General features: G+C 54.7%; 1 protein-coding gene across 1 annotated transcript in view; it reads left to right on the forward strand.

Moving 5' to 3' along the window:
* The window catches only part of LOC139279034 (beta-2-syntrophin-like), a 42,595-nt gene that overhangs the window by 15,039 nt on the left and 11,385 nt on the right, over nucleotides 1-16,171 (forward strand). The window contains exon 2 of the mRNA XM_070898370.1: nucleotides 15,955-16,159. Within this exon, the coding sequence (XP_070754471.1) occupies nucleotides 15,955-16,159 (205 nt within the window). The remainder of the gene's footprint in view (nucleotides 1-15,954; nucleotides 16,160-16,171) is intronic.

A 16,171-nucleotide genomic window follows, 5' to 3' on the forward strand; every position in this document is an offset into this window, starting at 1 on the left:
AGAGTTGGTGGGGGAGAGAGAGAGAGAGAGAGAGAGAGAGAGAGAGTTGGTGGGGGAGAGAGAGAGAGAGTTGGTGGGGGAGAGAGAGAGAGGAGTTGGTGGGGGAGAGAGAGAGAGAGAGAGATGGTGGGGAGAGAGAGAGAGAGAGAGAGAGATGGTGGGGGAGAGAGAGAGAGAGAGAGAGAGAGAGAGTTGGTGGGGGAGAGAGAGAGAGAGAGAGAGTTGGTGGGGGAGAGAGAGAGAGAGAGTTGGTGGGGGAGAGAGAGAGAGTTGGTGGGGGAGAGAGAGAGAGAGAGAGAGAGAGTTGGTGGGGGAGAGAGAGAGAGAGAGAGAGTTGGTGGGGGAGAGAGAGAGAGAGTTGGTGGGGGAGAGAGAGAGAGTTGGTGGGGGGGAGAGAGAGTTGGTGGGGGGAGAGAGAGAGAGAGAGAGAGTTGGTGGGGGAGAGAGAGAGAGAGAGTTGGTGGGGGAGAGAGAGAGAGTTGGTGGGGGAGAGAGAGAGAGAGAGTTGGTGGGGGAGAGAGAGAGAGAGAGTTGGTGGGGGAGAGAGAGAGAGAGAGAGAGAGAGAGAGTTGGTGGGGGAGAGAGAGAGAGAGAGAGAGTTGGTGGGGGGAGAGAGAGAGAGAGAGAGAGAGAGAGAGAGAGAGAGAGAGTTGGTGGGGGAGAGAGAGAGAGAGAGAGTTGGTGGGAGAGAGAGAGAGAGAGAGAGAGTTGGTGGGGGAGAGAGAGAGAGAGTTGGTGGGGGAGAGAGAGAGAGAGAGAGTGTTGGTGGGGGAGAGAGAGAGAGAGAGAGAGTTGGTGGGGGAGAGAGAGAGAGTTGGTGGGGGAGAGAGAGGAGAGAGAGAGAGAGAGAGAGAGTTGGTGGGTGGGGGGGGGAGGAGAGAGAGTTGGGGGTGGGGGGGAGGAGAGAGAGTTGGGGGGTGGGGGGGGAGGAGAAAGAGGTGGGGGGGAGGAGAAAGAGTTGGGGGGTGGGGGGGAGGAGAGAGTTGGGGGGGTGGTGGTGGGGGAGAGAGTTGGGGGTGGGGGGAGAGAGTTGGGGGGTGGGGGGAGAGAGTTGGGGGGGTGGTGGTGGTGGGGGGAGAGAGTTTGGGGTGTGGGGGGAGAGTTGGGGGGGCAGAGTTGGGTGGGGAGGGAAAGCGAGCGTGAGGAGAGCGAGCGTGGGATGAGGGGGTGTGAGGAGAGCGAGCGAGCGCGCGCGGGGAGCAGAGTGTAGAGAGAGAGAGTGAGCGTGTGGGTGGAGAGAGAGAGGGAGTGAGTGTAGGGGTGGGGGTGGTTGTTGGAGAGTGCACGAAGGAAGTGTGTATGGGGGGTGGGAAGGGGAGAGAGAGATTGAAAGGCTGTGTCAATGGAGTTAAGAGGTGAAGTGAAATGTGACTGCACATTTGTGTTTTCATGAGTTGCTACCTGAGGCTGAAACTTCTGATAGCGAGGGTGAACACTGATTTAACAAGGAGTTACTCTGAAGGAAGAGTATAACAGGAAAGTATTCCAGGATATACCATGTGTACAGATGTGTATTTTCAGACAGCCAAGAGTTTGTACAAGTACCAGGTACAAACACAGTGTGACAGAAACAGATTGTTCCCTGACCTTTTGATTGAACTTGATTTAAAAATAATCAAGGTCGCTCAACCAGAACCTATCATTAACCATCCCAATAAACTAAAACCAGTAATCGGTACGATTAATCCATGGACCTCTCCCGAACTTGAGACAAGATGCACACAACATAACACACACTCTGTTGGGAGTCAGGACCGCAGGAAAGACATGCAGCTGCCGGTCAGGCAACATAAGAATTAATCAATTTTAAGTTCCTGGCTCTTGGTTCTCCACTATTTTTAGTATGCTTTTTGTGGCTTCTACTGTGAAGACAAAAACAAAATATTTGTTTCAAGTCTCTGCTAATTCCTTATTCCCATTATAATTTCACCTATCTCAGCCTCTAAGGGACCAATCTGTACTTTTGCTACTCTTCCTTTTTACTTCTAGAAGCTCTTAATCTGTTTCTTGCCAGTTTACACTCATTAATTTATCAATGTTTTGGTCATCCTTTGCTGGTTTCTAAAGCTCTCCCAATCCTCACATAAGCCTCTTGCATAAGACCATGAGAAATAGGAGCAAGATTAGGCCATTTAGCCCCTTGAGTCTGCTCCGCCATTTAATAAGATCATGGCTGATCTTATCTTGGGCTCAGCTCCACTTCCCTGCCTGCTCCCCATAACCCTTCACTCCCTTATCACTCAAAAATCTGTCTATCTCCACCTTAAATATATTCAGTGATCCAGCCTTCACAACTCTGGGGCAGAGAATTCCACAGATTTACAATCCTCAGAGAAGAAATTTCTCATCTCAGTTTTAAATGGGCTACTCCTTATTTTTAAACTATGCCCCTTAGTTCTAGATTCCCCTACGAGGGGAAACATCCTCTCTGCATCGAACTTGTCAAGCACCCTCAGTATCTTATATGTTTCAATAAGACACCTCTCATTCTTCTAAACTCCAATGAGTATAGGCCCAACCTGCTCAACCTTTTTTCATAAGACAACCCCTCATCTCTGGAATCAATCTCATGAACCTTCTCTGAACTGCCTCCAATGCAAGTATATCCCTCCTTAAATAAGACGACCAAAACTGCAGGCAGTATTCCAGGTGTGGTCTCACCAACAACGCCCTTTACTGTTGTAGCAGGACTTTGTACTTTTATATTCCATCCCCCTTGCAATAAAGGTCCTTCTTTTAATTTAATACTATCTTTAACTTCTTTAGTTAGCCACAGATGGATCACTTTTCCTGTCGAGTTTTTATTTCTCAGTGGAATGTATATTTGTTGTCAGTCTTGGAATAGTTCTTTAAATGTCTGCCACTGCTTATCTACCATCATACCTTTGAATCTAATTTCCCAATCCCCAATCTACCATAGTCAACTCGCACCTCGCACCTATGTAATTGGTATTCAAGTTAAGACACTCATTTTGGATTCAAGTTTTTCTCTCAAACTCCATGTGAAATTTTATCATATTATGATCATTCTTCCCCAGAGGATCTTTACTATGAGATTGTCAATTAACCCTGTCTCATAGAAACATAGAAACATAGAAAATAGGTGCAGGAGCAGGCCATTCAGCCCTTCTAGCCTGCACCGCCATTCAATGAGTTCATGGCTGAACATGAAACTTCAGTACCCCCTTCCTGTTTCTCGCCATACCCCTTGATCCCCCGAGTAGTAAGGACTTCATCTAACTCCCTTTTGAATATATTTAGTGAATTGGCCTCAACTACTTTCTGTGGTAGAGAATTCCACAGCTTCACCACTCTCTGGGTGAAGAAGTTTCTCCTCATCTCGCTCCTAAATGGCTTACCCCTTATCCTTAGACTGTGACCCCTGGTTCTGGACTTCCCCAACATTGGGGACATTCTTCCTGCATCTAACCTGTCTAAACCCGTCAGAATTTTAAACGTTTCTATGAGGTCTCCTCTCATTCTTCTGAACTCCAGTGAATACAAGCCCAGTTGATCCAGTCTTTCTTGATAGGTCAGTCCCACCATCCCGGGAATCAGTCTGGTGAATTTTCGCTGTACTCCCTCAATAGCAAGAATGTCCTTCCTCAAGTTAGGAGACCAAAACTGTACACAATACTCCAGGTGTGGCCTCACCAAGGCCCTGTACAACTGTAGCAACATCTCCCTGCCCCTGTACTCAAATCCCCTCGCTATGAAGGCCAACATGCCATTTGCTTTCTTAACCGCCTGCTGTACCTGCATGCCAACCTTCAATGACTGATGTACCATGACACCCAGGTCTCGTTGCACCTTCCCTTTTCCTAATCTGTCACCATTCAGATAATAGTCTGTCTCTCTGTTTTTAACCACCAAAGTGGATGACCTCACATTTATCCACATTATACTTCATCTGCCATTCATTTGCCCACTCACCTAACCTATCCAAGTCACTCTGCAGCCTCATAGCATCCTCCTCGCAGCTCACACTACCACCCAACTTCGTGTCATCCGCAAATTTGGAGATACTACATTTAATCCACTCGTCTAAATCATTAATGTACAATGTAAACAGCTGGGGCCCCAGCACAGAACCTTGCGGTACCCCACTAGTCACTGCCTGCCATTCTGAAAAGTACCCATTTACTCCTACTCTTTGCTTCCTGTCTGACAAGCAGTTCTCAATCCACGTCAGCACACTACCCTCAATCCCATGTGCTTTAACTTTGCACATTAATCTCTTGTGTGGGACCTTGTCGAAAGCCTTCTGAAAGTCCAAATATACCACATCAACTGGTTCTCCTTTGTCCACTTTACTGGAAACATCCTCAAAAAATTCCAGAAGATTTGTCAAGCATGATTTCCCTTTCACAAATCCATGCTGACTTGGACCTATCATGTCACCATTTTCCAAATGCGCTGCTATGACATCCTTAATAATTGACTCTTATTCCCTGCTTTGACCTTGCTCTCTGATGCACTATTCCCGTTAAACGCTGTGTCCCATTGTCATGACTTTTCTCTTTAGATTTCTAAATTTTCTCTCACCTGACTTCCCCACCACACACCTTTTTTTTTAGTTTAAAGCCTTATATACAGCCCTCATTACACAATACAAGATCTAAAATAGGCTGTTCCCTGGTTGGTTCCATGAACTATTGTTCTGGGAAACTGTCTCGAATGCATTCAATGAACTCATCCTCAAGCATACCGTTGCCCACTCTATATGAAGGTTAAAGTCCCCCAAGATATTATTGTAATACCTTTTGCCGCAAGTTCCAATTATTTGTTGATTAATACTCTGTCCAACGGTATAGCTACTGTTTGGGGGCCTATAAACTACTTCTACCAGTGATTTCTGTCCCTTGTTATTTCTTGCCTCCGCCCGTACAGATTCTACGTCCCACTCTTCCGAGCCGAGATCCTTTCTTACTACTATCCTTGTCATCCTTTATTATCAGGGTTACCCTCTTCCATTCTGCTTGTCTTTTTGAAACGTCAAGTACCCTGTAATATTTAGTTCCCAACCTTGGTCACCTTGCAACCAAGTCTCTGTAATGACTATTAGATTAAAGCAATTTATCTCTTTGTGCCACTAATTTATCTATCTTGTTACGATAGCTTCGTGCATTCAGATAAAGAGCCTTTCATTTATTTTTTTGACTCTTATTCCCTGCTTTGATCTTGCTCTCTGATGCACTATTCCCGTTAAACGCTGTGTCCCATTGTCATGACTTTTCTCTTTAGATTTCTAAATTTTCTCTCAACTGACTTCCCCCCCCACCACACTTTTTTTTAGTTTAAAGCCTTATATACAGCCCTAGTTATTTGAGTTGCCAGGATACTGGTCCCAGCCCAGTTTAAGTGGAGACTATCCAAATGGGACAGCTCTCTCTTTCCCCAGTACAGGTGCCAGTGCCCCATGAATCGAAACCCCTTCCTCCCACACCACTCTGAGCCACGCATTTATCTCTGATTTTTATTTCCTTTATTAGCCGAGGCACAGAATACAAGAGCAGGGAACATAAGAAAACGAGCAGGAGTAGGCCATCCTGCCCCTCGAGCCTGCTCTGCCATTTAATACGATCATGGCTGATCCGATCATGGATTCGGGTCCACTTCCCTGCCCGCTCCCCATAACCCCTTATTCCCTTATCGGTTAAGAAGCTGTATATATCTCTCTCAAATTTATTCAATGTCCCAGCTTCCACAGCTCTGAGGCAGCGAATTCCACAGATTTACAACCCCCTGAGAAGAAATTTCTCCTCATCTCAGTTTTAAATGGGCGGCCCCTTAATTCTAAGATTATGCCCCCTAGTTCTAGTCTCCCCTATCAGTGGAATCATCCTCTCTGCATCCACGTTGTCAATCCCCCTCATAATCTTCTACGTTTCGATAAGATCACCTCTCATTCTTCTGAATTCCAATGAGTAGAGGCCCAACCTACTGAACCTTTTCTCATAAGTCAACCCCCTCATCTCTGGAATCAATCCTGTGAGCCTTCTCTGAACTGCCTCCAAAGCAATTATATCCTTTTTTAAATATGGAAACCAAAACTGTACGCCGTATTCTAAGTGTGGCCTCACCAATACCCTGTATAACCGTAGCAAGACTTCCCTGCTTTTATACTCCATCCGCTTTGCAATAAAGGCCAAGATTCCAGTGGCCTTCGCGATCACTTGCTGATGTTAGACCCACATCTAACCTTTTATATTTCATGCACAAGTAGCCCCCAGGTCCTGCTGTACTGCAGCACTTTGCAATTTTTCTCCATTTAAATAATAACTTGCTCTTTGATTTTTTTTCTGTCAAAGTGCATAACCTCACACTTTCCAACATTATACTCCACCTGCCAAATTTTTGCCCACTCACTTAGCCTGTCTATCTTTTTGCAGATTTTTTGTGTCCTCCTCACAAATTGCTTTTCCTCCCATCTTTGTATTGTCAGCAAACTTGGCTACGTTACACTCTGTCCCTTCTTCCAAGTCATTAATATAGATTGAAAATAGTTCAGGTCCCAGCACTAATCCCTGCAGCACCCTGCGAGCTACTGATTGCCAACCCGAGCATGAACCATTTATCCCAACTCTCTGTTTTTTATTAGTTAGGCAATCCTCTATCCATGCTAATATATTACCCCCAACCTCGTGAACTTTTATCTTGTGTAGTAACCTTTTATGTGGCACCTTGTCAAATGCCTTCTGGAAATCTAAATACACCACATCCACTGGTTCCCCTTTATCCACCCTGTTCGTTACATCCTCAAAGAATTCCAGCAATTTTATCAAACATGACTTCCCCTTCATAAATCCATGCTGATCTGCCTGACTGAAGTTCGTTTTTCAAAATGTCCTGCTACTGCTTCTTTAATAATGGACTCCAACATTTTCCCAACCACCGATGTTAGGCTAACTGGTCTATAGTTTCTTGCTTTTTGTCTGCTTCCTTTTTTAAATAGGGGCGTTACATTTGCAGTTTTCCAAACTGCCGGGACCTCCCCAGAATTCATGGAATTTTGGTAAATTACAACCAATGCATCCACTATCCCTGCCGATCTCTATCTCTTAAGACCCTAGCATGCAAGCCATCAGGTCTTGGGGATTTATCTGCCTTTAGTCCCATTATCTTAGAGTATCACCTCTATTGTGATTGTGTTGAGCTCCTCGCCCCCTATAGCCCTTGACTATCCATTGATGGGATATTTTTAGTATCCTCTACCACAAAGACTGATACAAAATATTTGTTCAGAATTTCTGCCATCTCCATGTTCCCCTTTATTAATTCTCCGGTCTCGTCCTCTGATGGACCAACATTTATTTTAGCCACTCTTTTCCCTTTTATATACCTTTTGAAACTCTTGCTATCTGTTTTTACATTTTGTGTTAGTTTACTTTCATAGTCAATCTTCCCTTTCTTAATCATTTTTTTAAGTCATTCTTTGCTGGCTTTTAAAACCTTCCCAATCTTCTTTCCTCCCACTAGTTTTGACCATTTTGTATGCCCTTGTTTATAATTGGATACTATCCTTTATTTCATTAGTTAGCCACGGATGGCTGTATTTTTTCTTTTAAACCCTTTCCTCCTCAATAGAATATATTTTTCTTGAGAGTTGTGAACTATCTTCTTAAATGTACACCACTGGTCATCAACTGTTCTACACTTTAATCTATTTTCCCAGTCCACTTTAGCCAACTCTCTCCTCATAGCTTTGTAGTCTCCTTTATTTAAGCTTAGTACGCTGGTTTGAGATCCAACTTTCTCACCCTCCATCTGAATTTGAAATTCAACCATGCTATGATCACTCATTCCAAGGGGATCTTTTATTAGGAGATTGTTTGTTAATCCTGTCTCATTACACAGGATCAGATCTAAGATTAAGATAAGGGAAGTTATGCTAGAACCATATGCAACACTAGTTAGATCACAGCTTTAGAATACTGCCTGCAGCTCTGGTCACCATAGTACAGGAAGGATGTGATGCACGAGAGAGGGTACAGAGGAGATTTACGAGGATTTTCCCAGGACTGGAAAACTTTAGCTATGATGAAAGATTGGATAGGCTGGATTTGTTTTCCTTGGAACAGAGGAGGCTGAGGGGAGACCTTATTGAGATGTCTAAAATTATGAGGGGCCTGGATAGAGTGGATAATTCCCTCAGCAGAGGGGTCAATAACCAAGGGGCATAAATTTAAAGTAACTGGTAGAAGGATTAGAGGGGAGATGAGGAAACATTTCTCCACCCAAAGTGCGGTGGGGGTCTGGAACTCACTGCCTATGTCGTTGGTTCCTATGTGGCCATGACAACTGGATCCTCTCCTTCCTTTTCCAAGTTCTTCTCCAGCCACGAGGAGATATCCTTAACCCTGGCAGCCTTCGGAACTCCCGGTCATGGATACAGATAACAGTATCTATCCCCTGTGGTAGAGGCAGAAACCCTCACCACATTTAAAAAGTACTTGAAGTGCCGTAACCTACAGGGCTATGGACCTAGTGCTGGAAAATGGGATTAGGCTGGGTAGCTCTTTTTCGATCGGCACGGACACGATGGGCCGAATGGCCTCCTGTGTCGTAATTTTTCTGTGATCTGCTTGTTCCTATGCCAATTTGCGCATGGCTCAGGTAACAATCCAGATATTATTACCTTTGAGGTTCTGTGTTTTAATTTGGAACCCAGCTCCTCAAACTCTCAGCAGAACCTCAATCCTAGTTCTACCTATGTCGTTGGTTCCTATGTGGCCATGACAACTGGATCCTTTCCTTCCTTTTCCAAGTTCTTCTCCAGCTACGAGGAGATATCCTTAACCCTGGCAGCCTTCGGAACTTCCGGTCGTGGATACAGATAACAGTATCTATCCCCTTGACTATATTGTCCCGTAACAACATTCCTTTTCACTCCACCACTTGAATGGTCTCCTGTACCATGGTGCCGTGGTCAGTTTGCTCATCCACCCTGCAGGCTTTCCCCTCATCCACAAAGGCAGCAGGAACCTCATACCTGTTGGATAAGGGCACAGGCTGAGGCTCCTCCAGCACTGCACCTGGGTTCCCCATACCTGCCTGAGTTGCAGTCATACCCTCCTGTCCCTGACTACTAAACAGAACTGTACCACTGCCTAACCTAAGGGATGTGACAGTTTGAACTGGCGTGCGTATGAAGTTTCATTTACTTTGCAGCTAACTTTCAGTGATGCACATGCCTTTCCCGACATCACGACGTCCCAAACCGCTTTACAGCCAATGAAGTGCTTTTGGAGTGTGGTCTCTGTTGCAATGTAGGAAACCCGGCAGCCAATTTGCACACCAAGATCCCACAAAGAGCAATGAGATAAATGAGCAGTACTGAGAGTTGAGGGATAAATATTGGAAGAACGCTTGTCTTTGAAATGCCAGTGGATCTTTTCCGTTCACCCGAGAGGACAGGTAGGGCCTCGGTTTAACGTCTCATTCAAAAGACAGCACCCGTGTCAGTCTAGATTTGTGTGCTCAAGTCTCTGGAGAGTCGAGAGTGCTACCAACTGAGCCATGGCTGACACTCTGCTGTATCGTTCTATGAGGGTGGAAAAAGAAAGATTGAGAGTCAGTGGAGGGGATAGAGGGGGGAAGGGAAGGGAGAGAGCGGCCCCTCCGTCAGTGCGGCCCCTCCGTCAGTGCGGCCCCTCCGTCAGTGCGGCCCCTCCGTCAGTGCGGCCCCTCCGTCAGTGCGGCCCCTCCGTCAGTGCGGCCCCTCCGTCAGTGCGGCCCCTCCGTCAGTGCGGCCCCTCCGGCAGTGCGGCGCTCCCCCAGTGCTGCCCCTCCGGCAGTGCGGCGCTCCCCCAGTGCTGCCCCTCCGGCAGTGCGGCGCTCCCCCAGTGCTGCCCCTCCGGCAGTGCGGCGCTCCCCCAGTGCTGCCCCTCCGGCAGTGCGGCGCTCCCCCAGTGCTGCCCCTCCGGCAGTGCGGCGCTCCCCCAGTGCTGCCCCCCCGGCAGTGCGGCGCTCCCCCAGTGCTGCCCCTCCGGCAGTGCGGCGCTCCCCCAGTGCTGCCCCCCCGGCAGTGCGGCGCTCCCCCAGTGCTGCCCCCCCGGCAGTGCGGCGCTGCCCCCCGGCAGTGCGGCGCTCCCCCAGTGCTGCCCCCCGGCAGTGCGGCGCTCCCCCAGTGCTGCCCCCCCGTCAGTGCGGCGCTCCCCCAGTGCTGCCCCTCCGTCAGTGCGGCGCTCCCCCAGTGCTGCCCCTCCGTCAGTGCGGCGCTCCCTCAGTGCTGCCCCTCCGTCAGTGCGGCGCTCCCTCAGTGCTGCCCCTCCGTCAGTGCGGCGCTCCCTCAGTGCTGCCCCTCCGTCAGTGCGGCGCTCCCTCAGTGCTGCCCCTCCGTCAGTGCGGCGCTCCCTCAGTGCTGCCCCTCCGTCAGTGCGGCGCTCCCTCAGTGCTGCCCCCCTCCCTCAGTGCTGCCCCCCCTCCCTCAGTGCTGCCCCCCCTCCCTCAGTGCTGCCCCCCCTCCCTCAGTGCTGCCCCCCCTCCCTCAGTGCTGCCCCCCCTCCCTCAGTGCTGCCCCCCCTCCCTCAGTGCTGCCCCCCCTCCCTCAGTGCTGCCCCCCCTCCCTCAGTGCTGCCCCCCCTCCCTCAGTGCTGCCCCCCCTCCCTCAGTGCTGCCCCCCCTCCCTCAGTGCTGCCCCCCCTCCCTCAGTGCTGCCCCCCCTCCCTCAGTGCTGCCCCCCCTCCCTCAGTGCTGCCCCCCCTCCCTCAGTGCTGCCCCCCCTCCCTCAGTGCTGCCCCCCCTCCCTCAGTGCTGCCCCCCCTCCCTCAGTGCTGCCCCCCCTCCCTCAGTGCTGCCCCCCCTCCCTCAGTGCTGCCCCCCCTCCCTCAGTGCTGCCCCCCCTCCCTCAGTGCTGCCCCCCCTCCCTCAGTGCTGCCCCCCCTCCCTCAGTGCTGCCCCCCCTCCCTCAGTGCTGCCCCCCCTCCCTCAGTGCTGCCCCCCCTCCCTCAGTGCTGCCCCCCCTCCCTCAGTGCTGCCCCCCCTCCCTCAGTGCTGCCCCCCCTCCCTCAGTGCTGCCCCCCCTCCCTCAGTGCTGCCCCCCCTCCCTCAGTGCTGCCCCCCCTCCCTCAGTGCTGCCCCCCCTCCCTCAGTGCTGCCCCCCCTCCCTCAGTGCTGCCCCCCCTCCCTCAGTGCTGCCCCCCCTCCCTCAGTGCTGCCCCCCCTCCCTCAGTGCTGCCCCCCCTCCCTCAGTGCTGCCCCCCCTCCCTCAGTGCTGCCCCCCCTCCCTCAGTGCTGCCCCCCCTCCCTCAGTGCTGCCCCCCCTCCCTCAGTGCTGCCCCCCCTCCCTCAGTGCTGCCCCCCCTCCCTCAGTGCTGCCCCCCCTCCCTCAGTGCTGCCCCCCCTCCCTCAGTGCTGCCCCCCCTCCCTCAGTGCTGCCCCCCCTCCCTCAGTGCTGCCCCCCCTCCCTCAGTGCTGCCCCCCCTCCCTCAGTGCTGCCCCCCCTCCCTCAGTGCTGCCCCCCCTCCCTCAGTGCTGCCCCCCCTCCCTCAGTGCTGCCCCCCCTCCCTCAGTGCTGCCCCCCCTCCCTCAGTGCTGCCCCCCCTCCCTCAGTGCTGCCCCCCCTCCCTCAGTGCTGCCCCCCCTCCCTCAGTGCTGCCCCCCCTCCCTCAGTGCTGCCCCCCCTCCCTCAGTGCTGCCCCCCCTCCCTCAGTGCTGCCCCCCCTCCCTCAGTGCTGCCCCCCCTCCCTCAGTGCTGCCCCCCCTCCCTCAGTGCTGCCCCCCCTCCCTCAGTGCTGCCCCCCCTCCCTCAGTGCTGCCCCCCCTCCCTCAGTGCTGCCCCCCCTCCCTCAGTGCTGCCCCCCCTCCCTCAGTGCTGCCCCCCCTCCCTCAGTGCTGCCCCCCCTCCCTCAGTGCTGCCCCCCCTCCCTCAGTGCTGCCCCCCCTCCCTCAGTGCTGCCCCCCCTCCCTCAGTGCTGCCCCCCCTCCCTCAGTGCTGCCCCCCCTCCCTCAGTGCTGCCCCCCCTCCCTCAGTGCTGCCCCCCCTCCCTCAGTGCTGCCCCCCCTCCCTCAGTGCTGCCCCCCCTCCCTCAGTGCTGCCCCCCCTCCCTCAGTGCTGCCCCCCCTCCCTCAGTGCTGCCCCCCCTCCCTCAGTGCTGCCCCCCCTCCCTCAGTGCTGCCCCCCCTCCCTCAGTGCTGCCCCCCCTCCCTCAGTGCTGCCCCCCCTCCCTCAGTGCTGCCCCCCCTCCCTCAGTGCTGCCCCCCCTCCCTCAGTGCTGCCCCCCCTCCCTCAGTGCTGCCCCCCCTCCCTCAGTGCTGCCCCCCCTCCCTCAGTGCTGCCCCCCCTCCCTCAGTGCTGCCCCCCCTCCCTCAGTGCTGCCCCCCCTCCCTCAGTGCTGCCCCCCCTCCCTCAGTGCTGCCCCCCCTCCCTCAGTGCTGCCCCCCCTCCCTCAGTGCTGCCCCCCCTCCCTCAGTGCTGCCCCCCCTCCCTCAGTGCTGCCCCCCCTCCCTCAGTGCTGCCCCCCCTCCCTCAGTGCTGCCCCCCCTCCCTCAGTGCTGCCCCCCCTCCCTCAGTGCTGCCCCCCCTCCCTCAGTGCTGCCCCCCCTCCCTCAGTGCTGCCCCCCCTCCCTCAGTGCTGCCCCCCCTCCCTCAGTGCTGCCCCCCCTCCCTCAGTGCTGCCCCCCCTCCCTCAGTGCTGCCCCCCCTCCCTCAGTGCTGCCCCCCCTCCCTCAGTGCTGCCCCCCCTCCCTCAGTGCTGCCCCCCCTCCCTCAGTGCTGCCCCCCCTCCCTCAGTGCTGCCCCCCCTCCCTCAGTGCTGCCCCCCCTCCCTCAGTGCTGCCCCCCCTCCCTCAGTGCTGCCCCCCCTCCCTCAGTGCTGCCCCCCCTCCCTCAGTGCTGCCCCCCCTCCCTCAGTGCTGCCCCCCCTCCCTCAGTGCTGCCCCCCCTCCCTCAGTGCTGCCCCCCCTCCCTCAGTGCTGCCCCCCCTCCCTCAGTGCTGCCCCCCCTCCCTCAGTGCTGCCCCCCCTCCCTCAGTGCTGCCCCCCCTCCCTCAGTGCTGCCCCCCCTCCCTCAGTGCTGCCCCCCCTCCCTCAGTGCTGCCCCCCCTCCCTCAGTGCTGCCCCCCCTCCCTCAGTGCTGCCCCCCCTCCCTCAGTGCTGCCCCCCCTCCCTCAGTGCTGCCCCCCCTCCCTCAGTGCTGCCCCCCCTCCCTCAGTGCTGCCCCCCCTCCCTCAGTGCTGCCCCCCCTCCCTCAGTGCTGCCCCCCCTCCCTCAGTGCTGCCCCCCCTCCCTCAGTGCTGCCCCCCCTCCCTCAGTGCTGCCCCCCCTCCCTCAGTGCTGCCCCCCCTCCCTCAGTGCTGCCCCCCCTCCCTCAGTGCTGCCCCCCCTCCCTCAGTGCTGCCCCCCCTCCCTCAGTGCTGCCCCCCCTCCCTCAGTGCTGCCCCCCCTCCCTCAGTGCTGCCCCCCCTCCCTCAGTGCTGCCCCCCCTCCCTCAGTGCTGCCCCCCCTCAGGCTGCCCCCTCAGTGCTGCCCCCCCTCCCTCAGTGCTGCCCCCCCTCCCTCAGTGCTGCCCCCCCTCCCTCAGTGCTGCCCCCCCTCCCTCAGTGCTGCCCCCCCTCCCTCAGTGCTGCCCCCCCTCCCTCAGTGCTGCCCCCCCTCCCTCAGTGCTGCCCCCCCTCCCTCAGTGCTGCCCCCCCTCCCTCAGTGCTGCCCCCCCTCCCTCAGTGCTGCCCCCCCTCCCTCAGTGCTGCCCCCCCTCCCTCAGTGCTGCCCCCCCTCCCTCAGTGCTGCCCCCCCTCCCTCAGTGCTGCCCCCCCTCCCTCAGTGCTGCCCCCCCTCCCTCAGTGCTGCCCCCCCTCCCTCAGTGCTGCCCCCCCTCCCTCAGTGCTGCCCCCCCTCCCTCAGTGCTGCCCCCCCTCCCTCAGTGCTGCCCCCCCTCCCTCAGTGCTGCCCCCCCTCCCTCAGTGCTGCCCCCCCTCCCTCAGTGCTGCCCCCCCTCCCTCAGTGCTGCCCCCCCTCCCTCAGTGCTGCCCCCCCTCCCTCAGTGCTGCCCCCCCTCCCTCAGTGCTGCCCCCCCTCCCTCAGTGCTGCCCCCCCTCCCTCAGTGCTGCCCCCCCTCCCTCAGTGCTGCCCCCCCTCCCTCAGTGCTGCCCCCCCTCCCTCAGTGCTGCCCCCCCTCCCTCAGTGCTGCCCCCCCTCCCTCAGTGCTGCCCCCCCTCCCTCAGTGCTGCCCCCCCTCCCTCAGTGCTGCCCCCCCTCCCTCAGTGCTGCCCCCCCTCCCTCAGTGCTGCCCCCCCTCCCTCAGTGCTGCCCCCCCTCCCTCAGTGCTGCCCCCCCTCCCTCAGTGCTGCCCCCCCTCCCTCAGTGCTGCCCCCCCTCCCTCAGTGCTGCCCCCCCTCCCTCAGTGCTGCCCCCCCTCCCTCAGTGCTGCCCCCCCTCCCTCAGTGCTGCCCCCCCTCCCTCAGTGCTGCCCCCCCCTCCCTCAGTGCTGCCCCCCCCTCCCTCAGTGCTGCCCCCCCCTCCCTCAGTGCTGCCCCCCCCTCCCTCAGTGCTGCCCCCCCTCCCTCAGTGCTGCCCCCCCTCCCTCAGTGCGGCGATGTCAGATTATGTGCTGAAGTCTGGAGTGGGACTTGAACCCACAACCTTCTAACTCAGGTGAAATTTCTACCCACTGAGCCACAGCTGACGCCTGGTTGGTGTGAAGGTGTTGAATATTGCTAGTGTGCTCAGATCGGGAACACAAAAGGGCAGAGGTGTCAGAAGGATGGCTGATGTGGATTGTGGAATTGCTTTTAGTGAAGGGATGGATTAAATATTGTTAGGGAAAGTAAGCAGGAACATAGCGCAGGGTCTGGTCTGAGGTTGCTTGATGCTGTACCTGGGTGTACCCCACCTGACACCAGCGCACCTCACCTGAAGCACAGAAAGCGCATTTTGTTTCGGACGGCAGCAGTTGGTCGGTGAGGTGGACGGGCAGCATATGATTGGGGCTGATTTTCTCCAGTTTATTGAAAACACCGGCTCAAAGATTTTGAGGCGGTCTTTGGCTTCCGTGTGTTTAATCAGAACAGTTTGGTCAGCAGCTTGCTGTTGGTGTTCGCAGGGTCACTGCTGCTTTCAAAGGTTCCCATCTGATTCGTTGTATTAAGAAGCAGTTTGGTGCCCTCGATCTCAATCTCTGATCACTGACGTCACCGCAGTTCCTGCATCTGTTACTTTGTGGAAAATGTGATACGGCACATCCTGTGAGGGTGATGCACTGCGACCCACGTCAAACACCGAGAGGAGCGCCCCTGTTTGAGTTACAGTTGAAGTTGCGGCCAGCCTTGAACTATACCTGCCTGAGGTTGCTGTTTTTGGCCAGATAAAAAGAGATATGATTGAGCAGATGCCCCCTTGCAGGAGGGGATTTTGTATTCTGCTCACCGGCACGCATCGCTCTACTCCCTGTTCGTTAATTATGTGTTTGTGACATTTACATTGTAATTGTTTCCATTCGCGTAAGTCACTGGAATTGAGGCAAATGTAATTTTCAGTAATCTGGTTACAGTGGAGCTGAAAGGTCTATTTAAGAAGTGCAGAAACTTGCAGGTGGCCTTATTTCGTACATCAGAAATATAGTCGGGATCCGGATATCCACAGAACAGAACCAGACATAGATATAAAACACTGAAGATTCATCTTGGGTTGTGAGGGGGGTGCGCGGGGGATGAAATCTCAGACCTGGAAAGGATTTTGGTTCAGTCTTTACTGGTCTACGCTGTTAATGCACCATCTGCCTCCCTACATCCTGTCCCAGCTGATCAAGGGTGTGCCAACTGGTTTTAATGTAGCACGATTATCTGAGCAAGGAAAATTGGGTATTTGCAGTAAACTGTGATGCAAACTTCACCAATCATTGCTCCTTGTGATTGTTCACTTGCCCACTGGTACCGTGCTAGAATGGAGAAAAGAATGGTTTGAGTCTTTGAGAAACCTGTTGGTTGCCCTGCTTGACCTGTGACCTTTCTCTTCCAGTCACTTACATCCAGGAAGTGACGCCGTACTTTAAGAGGCCCTCGTTGATAGCAGACCTTCCGTGGGACAGTCTGCCGCCTCAGTCCCCACGTCTGGGAGGTGATGGCTCCAGTTCTCCAAATCACAGTGCCAAAGACTGCAAGATTTTTCCACTGAAGATGTGCTATATCACGCGGAATCTGAACATGCCAGATCCAGAGAGCAGGTCGAGCGCTTC

The sequence above is a fragment of the Pristiophorus japonicus genome, chromosome 13 (assembly GCF_044704955.1).
Source record: "Pristiophorus japonicus isolate sPriJap1 chromosome 13, sPriJap1.hap1, whole genome shotgun sequence".
NCBI lineage: Eukaryota > Metazoa > Chordata > Chondrichthyes > Pristiophoridae > Pristiophorus > Pristiophorus japonicus.